This window comes from Oenanthe melanoleuca, chromosome 9, assembly GCF_029582105.1.
Source record: "Oenanthe melanoleuca isolate GR-GAL-2019-014 chromosome 9, OMel1.0, whole genome shotgun sequence".
NCBI lineage: Eukaryota > Metazoa > Chordata > Aves > Passeriformes > Muscicapidae > Oenanthe > Oenanthe melanoleuca.
Genome location: NC_079343.1, coordinates 10,148,915 through 10,161,286, shown reverse-complemented (window position 1 = coordinate 10,161,286; position 12,372 = coordinate 10,148,915). Strand labels below are relative to the sequence as shown.

General features: G+C 37.0%; 1 protein-coding gene across 14 annotated transcripts in view; it reads left to right on the top strand.

Annotated features, from left to right (window-relative positions):
• TRIP12 (thyroid hormone receptor interactor 12) overlaps positions 1-12,372 on the top strand; it is a 79,120-nt gene that overhangs the window by 53,073 nt on the left and 13,675 nt on the right. For 11 of the 14 annotated variants that reach the window (XM_056498387.1, XM_056498398.1, XM_056498394.1 and 8 more), the window contains 16 exons: positions 871-939; positions 1,050-1,215; positions 1,915-2,032; positions 2,173-2,329; positions 2,623-2,776; positions 3,316-3,544; positions 4,259-4,377; positions 4,983-5,190; positions 6,199-6,299; positions 6,420-6,594; positions 6,957-7,098; positions 7,943-8,134; positions 8,784-8,935; positions 10,695-10,867; positions 11,300-11,373; positions 11,550-11,749. In XM_056498387.1, coding sequence (XP_056354362.1) covers positions 871-939; positions 1,050-1,215; positions 1,915-2,032; positions 2,173-2,329; positions 2,623-2,776; positions 3,316-3,544; positions 4,259-4,377; positions 4,983-5,190; positions 6,199-6,299; positions 6,420-6,594; positions 6,957-7,098; positions 7,943-8,134; positions 8,784-8,935; positions 10,695-10,867; positions 11,300-11,373; positions 11,550-11,749 — 2,429 coding nt within the window. The remainder of the gene's footprint in view (positions 1-870; positions 940-1,049; positions 1,216-1,914; positions 2,033-2,172; positions 2,330-2,622; positions 2,777-3,315; positions 3,545-4,258; positions 4,378-4,982; positions 5,191-6,198; positions 6,300-6,419; positions 6,595-6,956; positions 7,099-7,942; positions 8,135-8,783; positions 8,936-10,694; positions 10,868-11,299; positions 11,374-11,549; positions 11,750-12,372) is intronic. The other 3 variants (XM_056498390.1, XM_056498397.1, XM_056498393.1) reach the window with 1 other exon arrangement.

Sequence of the window (12,372 nt, the reverse complement as noted above, 5' to 3'; positions counted from 1 at the left end):
CTTTGAGACAGCTTCTAAGAAGCCAAATGACAGCTTTAGATTGTACTCTAGAAACAGGAAGCACCATTCTCACCATTAATAGGGACAAGTACTGATCCTGATCTCTGAAGAGAAGCTACAACCCACTAACGTAAGATTTCAAGAAATTTTGCAGTGGAAATTTTCTGGAAAAGAATCTTGAGTTAGCTCTTAACAGAACAGTTAAGGTTGGAAGAGAACTCTCTTACCTAGTCTTAGCTGCCCTGCAAGGTGAGCCAGAGAGCAGACTGCCCAGGAGCATATCCAGATGTGGTTTTTTTCTGTTTTTAAGTATCTCCAAGGATGGAGAATTAATCTCTCAGGCTAACCTCTTCCAGTGTTCAGCCACCCTAACAGCTAGTGTTTGATTATGTTCAGGTGAAATGTTTTGAGCATTTCATTCAACTTTTAACTAGAGCTATTTTCGGGGCAGTCTTTACTTTGAATTTGCCATGTTGTCTGTGCTGTATAATATAAAAGTCAGGTTTCATGCAGTCTGTAGAACAGTAACCTTCACTCTTGCTTATTGTCTATAACTCCAGTTACTTTGGCTTCGTAGCTCTTTTCCCTTTTGTTTCCTCCTTGCAGAATCCAGAAAGAATATTAGAGATGAATTTATTAATCTCTAAACGTATTTGTTTTGCAAGGGGGGGTGTTTCCCAGGGAATATGTAGGAAGCACAGCTGTATCATTAGGTCAGTTTAGACTGTCGGTGAATTTAAAAGTCCAAGCTGTGGTGCTCTGTAAAATGTGATTAGATTTGCCCTTTTGAATTTATGAATGCCTCAAAATGACAGGATGTTCTAATACAAGTTCAAATATTTCAATTTAAACAAAACTTTTTTCCAACAGGACAAAAAGTCTGTTGAAAGCACTTGTCTGTGTTTTGCACGGCTAGTGGACAACTTCCAGCATGAAGAGGTAAGTGTGGATGGGGGTGCATTTTTACTTTCTTTACCACTTCCCCTGTTTATTTTGAGGGCTCACCTTTCAAGGACTAATGTTTCCCATTTTGTTGTTCCCTCCTGAAGAACTTGCTGCAGCAGGTTGCTTCCAAGGATTTGTTAACAAATATCCAGCAGCTCCTGGTTGTGACACCTCCTATCCTGAGCTCAGGAATGTTCATCATGGTGGTGCGCATGTTCTCCCTGATGTGCTCCAACTGCCCCACACTTGCAGTCCAGCTTATGAAGCAAAGTGAGTTCTTACTCTTGCATGTTCTAGAGGGCCTGTTCACATTAATGCCTACAGTCAGTATGGACCTCTGCACTTGATTATTATATAAATACTCTGTTCTTCTAATTTTTCTCTTTCTTTTTTCCCATGGGATAAAAAGTTTAGTTAAAACTTGTTGAAAGCTTTTATCCAGAGGGGGTTTTATCCTTTTTCCTAGTTCTAGCTGTTGTCATTGCAGTGCTCACTTAATTTTGAATCTGTATTGGGTACACAAATTACTCTCATTCCAACACAAGCTGAATAATTTTTTTTTTATTTTTTATTTTTAGTTTTACCATGTGAGGGGAACCATGTGCTTTAACTACTACTTTTAGGGGGAAAAATTAACAAAAGTAACTGCTGTAGGGCTTAGTTGTCACTTGTTTTACTTTGTTTCATCTCACAAATTTGGACTGACCGCTTCCACTGCCCTGTATCTTTCCCTGTTTTCTTCTGTGCCTTGTACATTTAGTGGTATCTCTCCCCTGGTTGTCCCTTAAAGGAAAAAACAACACCCCAGACCTGAGAACAAACACATTTCTTAGTGTTCAAGGAAACACTTTTATCCTACAGTCCACTCTCTATTTGCTTTGGGAAGTAACTATCTCTTCTGTGTAGTGTCCAACAGAAAATGGAATCCATATCTGATGCAGGCAGTCTCATGAATAATAATTTTTGTAGATATTGCAGAAACGCTTCACTTCCTCCTTTGTGGAGCCTCAAATGGGGGTTGTCAAGAACAAATTGACCTTGTTCCACGAAGTCCTCAAGAACTTTATGAACTTACTTCTCTTATCTGGTAAGTCTTGCAGTCTTAGATTCTGGGCATAATTGGTATGTTAAAATCCTTAACATCACTAAAATAAGGCAAACAGTTTTCAGCTTAGACGGACTTGATTGTTTACTTCTAGTAAAATACTGTTTTAATGTTCTTTACAGTGAACTGATGCCTTGCCTGCCAAAAGAGGGAATCTTTGCTGTTGATACTATGCTAAAGAAAGGAAATGCACAAAATACAGATGGTGCAATATGGCAATGGCGAGATGACAGGGGTCTCTGGCATCCCTATAACAGGATTGATAGTCGAATAATAGAGGTAGTAATTCCACACATTTGTGTGGTGATGCTTTTCACATCTGCGTGCGGTTGTATAGGGAATTGAGTGTTTTCTGTCTTTTAAAATATCACTCTTGATCTTTCTGAGTAAGAAACACAAGTTTCCTCAAACATCCTTCTGTAATATTGTTTCAGTGTTCAGCCATACCAAATCACTTACTGTTCTCACACTAATTTTGTCACTGTTTTTCCTACCCCTTTCCTCACCTGTCATTTAGTTGGTTTTTTTTTTTGTTAGGGTTTTCTTAACTTTAAACTCTTCCTTGATTTTAGGCAGCTCATCAGGTTGGTGAGGATGAGATAAGCCTGTCTACACTTGGGCGTGTCTATACTATTGATTTTAACTCTATGCAGCAAATAAATGAGGATACTGGAACAGCTCGTGCCATTCAGCGAAAACCAAACCCTTTAGCCAATACAAACACTAGTAAGTACAGCTCAGGAAACACCTGGGCTCTCTAGCTGTGGCTAATTTATGCTGGGCTGTGTAGCAGTTTACTGCTTAACTAATAATTTTCTTATGGCTTCTGTGGAACATCAAACTATTTTGATGTACATGAGTGAAAAAAGCCTCATAACAAAACTGATACTGTTGACATTTTACTGTGTGCTTTTTAATGTGTAAACTCCTCCTGGGACCTGAAAATGTATCAAACTGGGAGGGAGCTGTGGGTGTTCCTGGCTTGGGATTTCTGAAACAGTTCTATTCATACAGCTCTTTTATTTAATAAAGACTTTTTGAGGCCTTCTTACTATTCTACAGAAATGAGTAAGAAAACTGAAGAAAAAAAGCTAAACTTCCTGAAAGAGGAAGTTTTGCACCTACTTACTCACTTTGATCTCTGATTCTTGAATTTTATCTTTTCAATTTGAGAGCTGAATTAAATCAGTTTTAACAAAAGAAAGTAATCATCAGAGCAGAGATGCAGAGATCTGTCCAGTGATTTATTGTGCACTTTCTCACAGGTGGACATTCAGAATTGAAGAAGGATGATGCTCGAGCACAACTAATGAAAGAGGACCCAGAACTGGCAAAATCCTTTATCAAAACACTGTTTGGTGTTCTTTATGAAGTATATAGTTCTTCAGCTGGACCTGCTGTTAGACACAAGTGCCTTAGAGCAATTCTTAGGATAATTTATTTTGCTGATGCTGAACTTCTGAAGGATGTGCTGAAAAACCATGCTGTCTCAAGGTGGGTTCATTAACTGCTGCAAATGAAATTAATTCTGAGCTTACAGCTCAAACTTGTGATTACTTTTTTTGAATTATTTTTTCCAGGGGAAAATGATACTTTTAAAATGTTACTTATTTTCCAAAAGCTGAGTCTGCCAGCTCTGCAGGAATTTTTTTGCATCATAGATTTTGCAGTAGTTGCCAATGCTAGATATTCTTAGTAGAAACTTAGGTCGCCTCTGGCTGTGTGTACTAGGAGTGTCTAATATTACTTTTTATTGTTTTTTTTTTTTTTATTTCTAAAACTTGCTTATGAAATTTTCTGAGGGCAAGATAACTCTTGAGGTAATACAGTGTGAACAATAACAGACACTAATAGCATTCAGCTGTTAAGTTTTATTCATGAAACCTCTCCTACATGTTATACATAAAGTTTGGGATCTGAAGATGCAACTGGAAAATAAACAAAATAATTTTTCTAAGACAGTACTGAGTTCTGGAACACTGTTTATAAATTACTCTCTCCTTTATGCCATGTTAAAATGTGGTAAAAGTAATATAGGTAAGAAGAGAGCTGTTTCAGTCCTGTTATTGATAGCTTTTATAAAAGCACTCTGAAATTTGTTTGCTTTTAGTCTCTAGTGCTATGTGTGCAAGATGAACTGACTTGATTAAAAAAAAAAAAACAGCCAAAAAACCACAAAGCCTAATTCTAATAAATTATCTGTTTTAGTCATATTGCCTCCATGCTGTCCAGTCAAGACCTTAAGATAGTAGTTGGAGCCCTGCAGATGGCAGAGATTTTAATGCAAAAGTTACCTGACATTTTTAGTGTTTACTTCAGAAGAGAAGGTAAATCGTGTTTTTTTTTTTTCCTTCTTCACCTCTTTATGTAGTATTTTAAAGATGTGTATCTACTTTCCCCAAGCTGTAAAAATTGAATATTTTTCTTGAATTATAAGGCAGATCTGTGTAAGCTGTCATCATATCACTAGGGAGGAGCTGACCCAGACTCTGGAGGAGATGAGCTTGTGTTTTCAGAATCTGAAGCAAGTTTGTACAGGTTTACTAGATACTACTGAACTCGCTTAGGCTGAAGATGGCTTCCCGAAATTATGTGGGAAGTCTTAGTGGAGAAAGCTAATGAATCTTTGGAGGAGGTCTTTGTGCTTGGGGTTTCTTTAGCTACTATTAATAATTTTCATAATTCAGTCACCTCAAATTTTTTATTTTTAAACTTTGTAGGTTAACTTTTTGAAGAAAAGATTGAACTGCTTTTAAAACTTAGTATCGATGGGTGGGGTGAGCAAATACTGCTGTAGTCAAAGTAGAGGTTCAAATAACACTCAGTTCTACATTTTCAAACAACTGTGTTCCTGCCACCACATCTCTACCACACCCTCATCTCCCCCTACCCCAGACCAACCCACCAAACAAAGATCTCTTCTTTCTCAAAGGGGTGATGCACCAGGTGAAAAACTTGGCAGAGTCTGAGGCTTTGCTGACAAGCCCCCCAAAAGTATGCACTAATGGTTCAGGAACGCTGGGAACCACTACGACCATAAGCACTGGGACAGCCACTGCTGCCAGCAATGCTGCTGCAGATCTGGGCTCTCCCAGCTTACAGCACAGCCGCGAGGATTCCTTGGATCTGAGCCCACAGGGGTAAGTGCACTTCCTGGAGAGTGAACTGTTCCTTCTGGCGTTGGTGCTTTCTTGTGGGGTTTTGGGGATTTTTTAAAATCTTATTTTTTGAAAAAAAGTCTAGAGTGACATGAACTGCCCACATCATCATCTGCATTTCACTGTGGTACTTTCCTCTAAAGAACTAAATTGGAATGGTGGTGAATTTTTTAATGGGTAGTTTTGATTAATTTTATATTAAATATTTAAGAGGAAAAAAACAGTGGCCTGATAGTTAGGTCATAATTATATTAAATAATCTTTTGTTTTGGGACAATGTCAAGAGCAACAGCCTGTAGTCTCATCTAACTGTTGAGGACAGTGGTTCTTTCAGGGCTGTGGGGCATGGTTCGTTTCTGCTGGAGACTGGAGAAAAAAGAAATTCTCTTAAGTTTTAATGGAAGGCAATAATTTTGAACACTTGTAGAATTATAGTATAGTGTAGGAATAAATTACTAGTTTGCTCTTATTTTAAAGATCAAATATTTGTCACTTAAAACAGGAATTGAAATATGTGAACTTGTGAAGTGTAGTGATTGAGTAGAAATGCCATAAATAGTTCAAGTGTTTTCTGGTCTTTAGTAGGGGAGGCATGCCAGATATCCAGTGTTGGTTGATGTTTATTCAGAACAGAGTTGTGGAATATTTTTTTCGCTTAAGTGTATTTAATTAAATGGATGAACAAATGATTATACAAATTAAAGCATGAAAATCATGAGGACTTGTTTAGTGTCACCTGTGGCTGTATTTGGCTGCTCATAATAGAAAGATGACATCCAGAAAAGCCCTTTCTTTCTGGATGGAGTTAATCGTGTCAATTACAGAGTTGAGGCCCCTGATCCTAGAGCAGGGAATATCCTTGTTATGGGATGGAACCTGTTCTTTAATTCTCAAGGAAGTAGTTGGCAGATGCATCTTAAATTGAGGGAGGAGTGTGTACGTGAGTATATATTCGTGAGTAGAAATAACTTTATTTTTAAAATTGGACAGACGACTGAGTGATGTTCTAAAGAGAAAAAGACTGCCAAAACGAGGGCCGAGGAGACCAAAATACTCCCCTCCAAGAGATGATGACAAAGTAGACAATCAAGGTAAATAATTCTTGAAGTATGATACTTCTTTCTTCTTTTAAAGTAAACTTGTAAACTGCAGAAATAGCTAGCTGTAATAAACCTATTGATTCTCTTAAATTTTGTCTTTACTTCCTCCAGCTAAAAGCCCCACAACTACTCAGTCTCCTAAATCTTCTTTCTTGGCAAGTTTAAATCCTAAAACATGGGGAAGATTAAGCACACAGTCCAACAGTAATAATATTGAACCAGCACGAACAGCAGGAGTAAGTGGTCTTGCAAGGGCTGCTTCCAAGGATACCATTTCCAATAACAGGTACACACAGAAAAAAATTGCAATACTTGTAGCATGATGTTGACTATGATTGGGTGATTAAATAGCAGCTACGAAGGAGTTGGAGCTTAACTACAGTTAAAAAAATTCTGGATAAAGAATCAAGAAATTTAAGGTAGAGAAAATGGCATCTCAATAGTTTCAAGTTGCATGGTGGTGAAAAATTGGAGAACTGAAAAAAACAATGGAAGAAGCAATCTGTAGAGAAAAGTACTTGTCTGTGTTTTTACTCCAACAAAGGGTTTTCTGTGCTGTTTAACATGGAGAGAATTATGCTCAGGTTGTGCTTACTTGTAATACTGATGTATGCAAATGCTAAGTGCCTTTTGTGTGCTTCTTTACAGAGAAAAAATTAAGGGCTGGATTAAGGAGCAAGCCCATAAATTTGTAGAACATTACTTTAGTTCTGAAAACATGGATGGAAGCAATCCTGCACTAAATGTATTACAGAGACTTTGCACTGCAACTGAACAACTCAACCTCCAGGTTAGAAGGGTCAAACTTACTGGGAGAGGGGGGAGGGAGTAATTTCTTGCCTTGACTTATGAGTCATTATGACTTGGAGTAATTTTTTAGAATGAGTGTGTAAGCTGTGACATGCACCACTTAAGATAAAAGATCAGTCCTAGCAATGTATCATTTGCGTAGCATTTTATTTCAAATTCAAAAGTTCTACTGTTAAGTGTCAGGGATCGACTTTATTCTTAAAGAGCAATGCCATTTGTAGTAAGAACTTTGAGACTGGAGGGAGAAGGAGAGGGAAGCAGCATTTTGTTAAAATGATAGAAGAAATACAGATTGGGGTAAATGTGGTAACATGCCAAGAACTTCAGCCTTGCTTTTTAGACAGTTGTGGTCCTTGATAGGTGATCCAAACATGTAACTTCTAAACCAGTACAAGAGCTGAGCTGAATGCTTTGATCTGAGCAATCATTAAAATACGAAACTTCCTCTTCTCCTCTCTGCCACACTGAGGTCACGTAAAACATATACCAGTCTGAGTTGCTGGAGTTTTGTTCTTTATTTATTTTTTTTAAATAGAAAGCACTCCTGCTTGGAGCTTATCTTTACCTTGCATAAGACAGAGTAGGGACCTTATATTTCTCAAACTAGAGAAAATGTAGATGGTACCTGTACTGTCTCCCCTTGAACAGAGATGTGCTTATCCTCAGATTATTTGCCCTGCTTTGCTGCTTGTGTTGAGTTACTATACACTCCAGACTTCATTTTCCTCCCCTCCTTTTAGAGCTGTTCCATCACTGGAAATAAAACTAGCATTTCTTAAGCCCTTAATCTCTGAGTAGGAAAACACACTCTTCCTATTTTTCAGGTGGATGGTGGAACAGAGTGCCTTGTAGAAATCCGTAGCATTGTCTCGGAATCTGACGTCTCCTCGTTTGAAATCCAGCATAGTGGGTTTGTTAAACAACTGCTGCTCTATTTGACATCTAAAAGTGAAAAAGATGCTGTAAGCAGGGATATCAGATTGAAAAGATTTCTTCATGTATTTTTTTCTTCTCCAGTAAGTTTTCTTGTTTATTTTTTTGGCGTTCTTAGTTGTCTCTCTCAAATTTTCTTTCTCAAAAAACCATCTGAGTGGTTCTGTTATCTTAAAAGTGGAATACAGAAAGAAATGTTTTGTTTAGGTCTAAGTTGTGTAATGCTACAACTTTCACATTGTTCAATGTCCTTATAGGTCATGAATTTTTTAAAATACCCTGTAATTACAGAAAGTTCTACACAGCAGTGGAAAAAATGCCAAAATGGCCAATTGCCTGAGACTTGAATAAATTAAAAGTTGTTTCTGTCTTTTTAGAAGTTGATGTGCAAAGAGTTTGGGTAGTATTATTATCACTTAGGACTAAATACTTCAAGAAACTAGTGTTCTGTTTAAAGGAAGAAGTTTGCAGTGGAAGAGAGGAGAGCAGCTAACTATAAAACTTCCAAAAAGCTTGTTGCTCAAGGTTAAGGATGAATGCTTAAAATCTGTTGGACTGTTCAGTTGAAACCAGGACAGAAAAGTACATTTTTTGAAGCAGGTCTTTTTATGTCATTTACTCATCCTGATACTGCTGCTACTTTCAGTGAGAGCAGGGATTCTTAATTTGCAGTATAAATTGTTTAGGATGGTTCAATTCAAGCAGGTAACTAAAGACTGGACTATATTTCAGCTTCCTGGAGAAGAGCCCCTTGGAAGATTAGAGCCATTAGAAAATGCACCTTTGTTGGCATTAGTCCATAAAATGAACAACTGCCTCAGTCAGATGGAACAGTTTCCTGTTAAAGTGCATGACTTCCCTAGTGGAAATGGAACAGGGAGCAGGTAAGGATTAATGCTCAGGTAACAGTTTTGTTGGAAGCTTTTGTTTTCTGAAACTTATTTCAAACAACACTGAAAGGACAAGTAGAAGTAGAATTACAAGAGGAGGTAATGGAAACTTCTGACCCTATTAAAGACAAAAGCAATGACGGGTTTTTTTTTTTAGTCCGTGGAAGATGGACTGTTTTACTAAATGTTTGCTTGCCTTCTTGAAACTTATCTCACTTGAATTGGGGGTGATAGACTTTAAATGCAATCTCTAAATTTACCCTTTAAAAATCCAAATGTCTTCCTTGTCCCAGTGTAACAATCTGTTTATTGCTTAGACACTGCTTTTTAGCAGAGTAATTAAATTTCAGAGTGTATTACAGTGCTCAACTTTGCTGTTCATATAGGTTCTGTTCTCTAGGATGATAGTGGGTTAAGTGGTAAGTCTTTGCTGTCAATAGAGTTTAAAATACCTATAGACCTGCCCTGAGTCTTAAGATACAGAATAAATTTGGAATCCAAATTGGTAGTTGTTTTAAGTAACAAAATTGAAGTGACTAAAGATCTGTTTCTACAGTTTCTTTTCTTATACTTCAGTAAATAAACACTACTTTTTATTTTTTATATAGCAGTGAATCTGTTTCAGTACTGCTGCATATATATTTTGAAAGTATTTTTTTGGTGCTGACTAAAAGCTCAGCATGAGAGGAGGAGCATTAAAAATGAATTTTTCAAAACTTGTCTTTAAAGTTAGAAATGCCAGCTAGTTAAGGTAGTGAGGAGAGGCTTCTTTTTTTCATTAATGGGGGCACAACATCCATTTAATTTGATGTATTGGAGCCTCACTCTATAGCATTAAGCTAACTAACATTAAAATACATTGCTTATTTTTTATGAAACTTAAAATCAGTGGGAATTAATGCAGTACCTAGATTTCTTATTAGAAGAAATTAGTGTCTCTATACTGGCTTTTGCAAATAGTATGTGCTCTGTAATCTGAGTGCTTCCTGTACATATATTACTTTTGTAAAACGTGGGATAACTATCAAAACTAAAAAGCAGCTAATCATAGAAGCAAAATCCTGCTGTTTCTTTTGATAGAAAATGAAACATGGGAAGCCAGAGTTCTGTAGAATTGTTTGATTGCAAGTTTTACTGTGGATTGTGTCAATGAGGCTTTTGAGGCATTAAGTTTTGGTAGTCTTTTACTAGCACCTGGAAATAGAAGCAGCCCAAGACAAGAGGCTTGCTATATAAAACCAGCTAGCATGAGTACTGATAGTTTGAGTTGGAATGAATATAGAAGCTCTTCTTGGCAAGAAGAAAATGGAGCTTTGAGGTTTTCTCTTTGGGTCCTTACTGAAAAACCGTTTAAATGAATACATGTATTTTCCATGTGCATTTCTGATCCTTGTTGCACTGCACATAAACACAGCTCTGAATCTCCTGTGCCATCAGCTGACCACTGAACTACTACAGATTTTAAAGATGGACAGTGTAGGTCATATTGTAAGCAGACCTCAGGCTGGGCTTTCTCTTAGTTCATGTAGCTTCCAGATTTTGTTCAACTTGGGTCCTGGTGTTCTTGTAGAAGAAAACTTCTAATCTATTTATCCAAATCATAGGAGCTTATTTCTAGAGAAATAGTCTGACAAATAATACTCTGAACAAGTAAAATTGTAAATGCATGTAAAAGCCTATTTTACTGCATTTTTAATGCAGTTATGGTTATTAGATTCTTTGTGTAGCAACTTTTTTCACAAATTATTTTGAGTTTTTCTCTTAACAGAGGATCCCAAGCTTTAAAATTCTTCAATACACATCAGCTAAAATGCCAACTTCAAAGACATCCAGACTGTGCTAATGTGAAACAGTGGAAAGGTGGACCTGTGAAGATTGATCCTCTGGCTTTGGTACAAGCCATTGAAAGATACCTTGTAGTTAGAGGTATTTATATATTATACAGTCACTTGTGGTTTTCCTTTTTGTTATAGTTCCTGCTCTCAGTCTGTAAAAACCTGTGAGGATTATGCTGAAAACAAATGAAAGTTTCCTATGAAGGTACCTTGCTCACAAGGGAGGTTGGTAAAGCTATAGAGTCTTCCTTTCTGGGTGAAACCATTTCCTGTGGTAAACAGTTCAGTCAAAATACTAACAGAAGTATTACTACTTTATTGTCCCACTGGCTGTAGCTTGGCAGTTTTGATGCCAGGTGTTGATACTAAAATTTGTTCTAGTAGTTCTGAATCTTAGTGTTTTTAATTTATATATTTTGGAACTGTTTAAAAGTTTAAGAGGTTATAACAGTCAGAGTACCAAAGCATTGTTACCTTCCATGAAAAAAACAAATGAGGGTGTCTTACTTTTCTCTTGCCTCAGGCTATGGAAGAGTTAGAGAAGATGATGAAGATAGTGATGATGATGGGTCAGATGAAGAAATAGATGAATCTTTGGTAAGCTTTTGCTTTCTGAGTATGGGGAGGGTGCAGTGTGAGGAGGACCTTAAAGAAAAGCTAAGCAACAAGTTTCCTAACTTGTATGGTTGTTTGTTTTTTTTTTGGTTTTTTTTTTTTGTTTTTTTTTTGTTTTTTTTTTTTTTGTTTGTTTGTTTGTTTTTCTTTTTGTCCAGGCTGCTCAATTCTTAAATTCAGGGAATGTGAGACATAGATTGCAGTTTTACATTGGAGATCACTTGCTGCCATACAATATGACTGTGTATCAAGCAGTCAGGCAGTATAGTTTACAAGCTGAGGAAGAGAGGGAGTCTACAGATGATGAAAGCAACCCGCTGGGAAGAGCTGGGATTTGGACAAAAACGCACACTATTTGGTAAGTTGCCTTGAGAAATCTAGGAATAACTTCTCCAGTTTACTAAATGTATATACATCAAGAAATTTGGACTGTAGCTGTCTGTTTTTCATCCCTTTGAACACTGTGGAGCTTTGATTTTTGTGATGTGCTTGAGATATTAAAACTTAATAAGGATTCATTGCTAGCTCCTGAGTAAAGCTGATGAACAAGAAATAGGGAATTCTGAAGGACACCTGCTAGATGGGGAGAAACCATTTCTTAGTGTTAGGCAACTAACCACAAACAGAGAATGTGCAGTATACAGCTAATGGTCAACTTCATACTAATTTTCCCAGTTGATTGCTGTGAAAGTGAATGTGTTCTTTGGCCATACTTTGCAAGAAACATGGACACATGACTATGCTGAACATCTTAATGTTCAGTAGTCATGTCAGTTTTTAACATTTAAATATGTTAAAGAAAAAAACAAGCAAATAAAAGCCTGTAAAACAACCACCAAAAAAAAAATCAAAACATAACCTAACCCTAGCTCTAACCTCAGTCACTTTGGTGTTTTGTTTATGTACATTCACTTCACCTTCCAGTTCATGGAGCCAGAGGGTCCCTGCTTTTTCTCCCCTGTGAAATACTTTGCTTCAGAA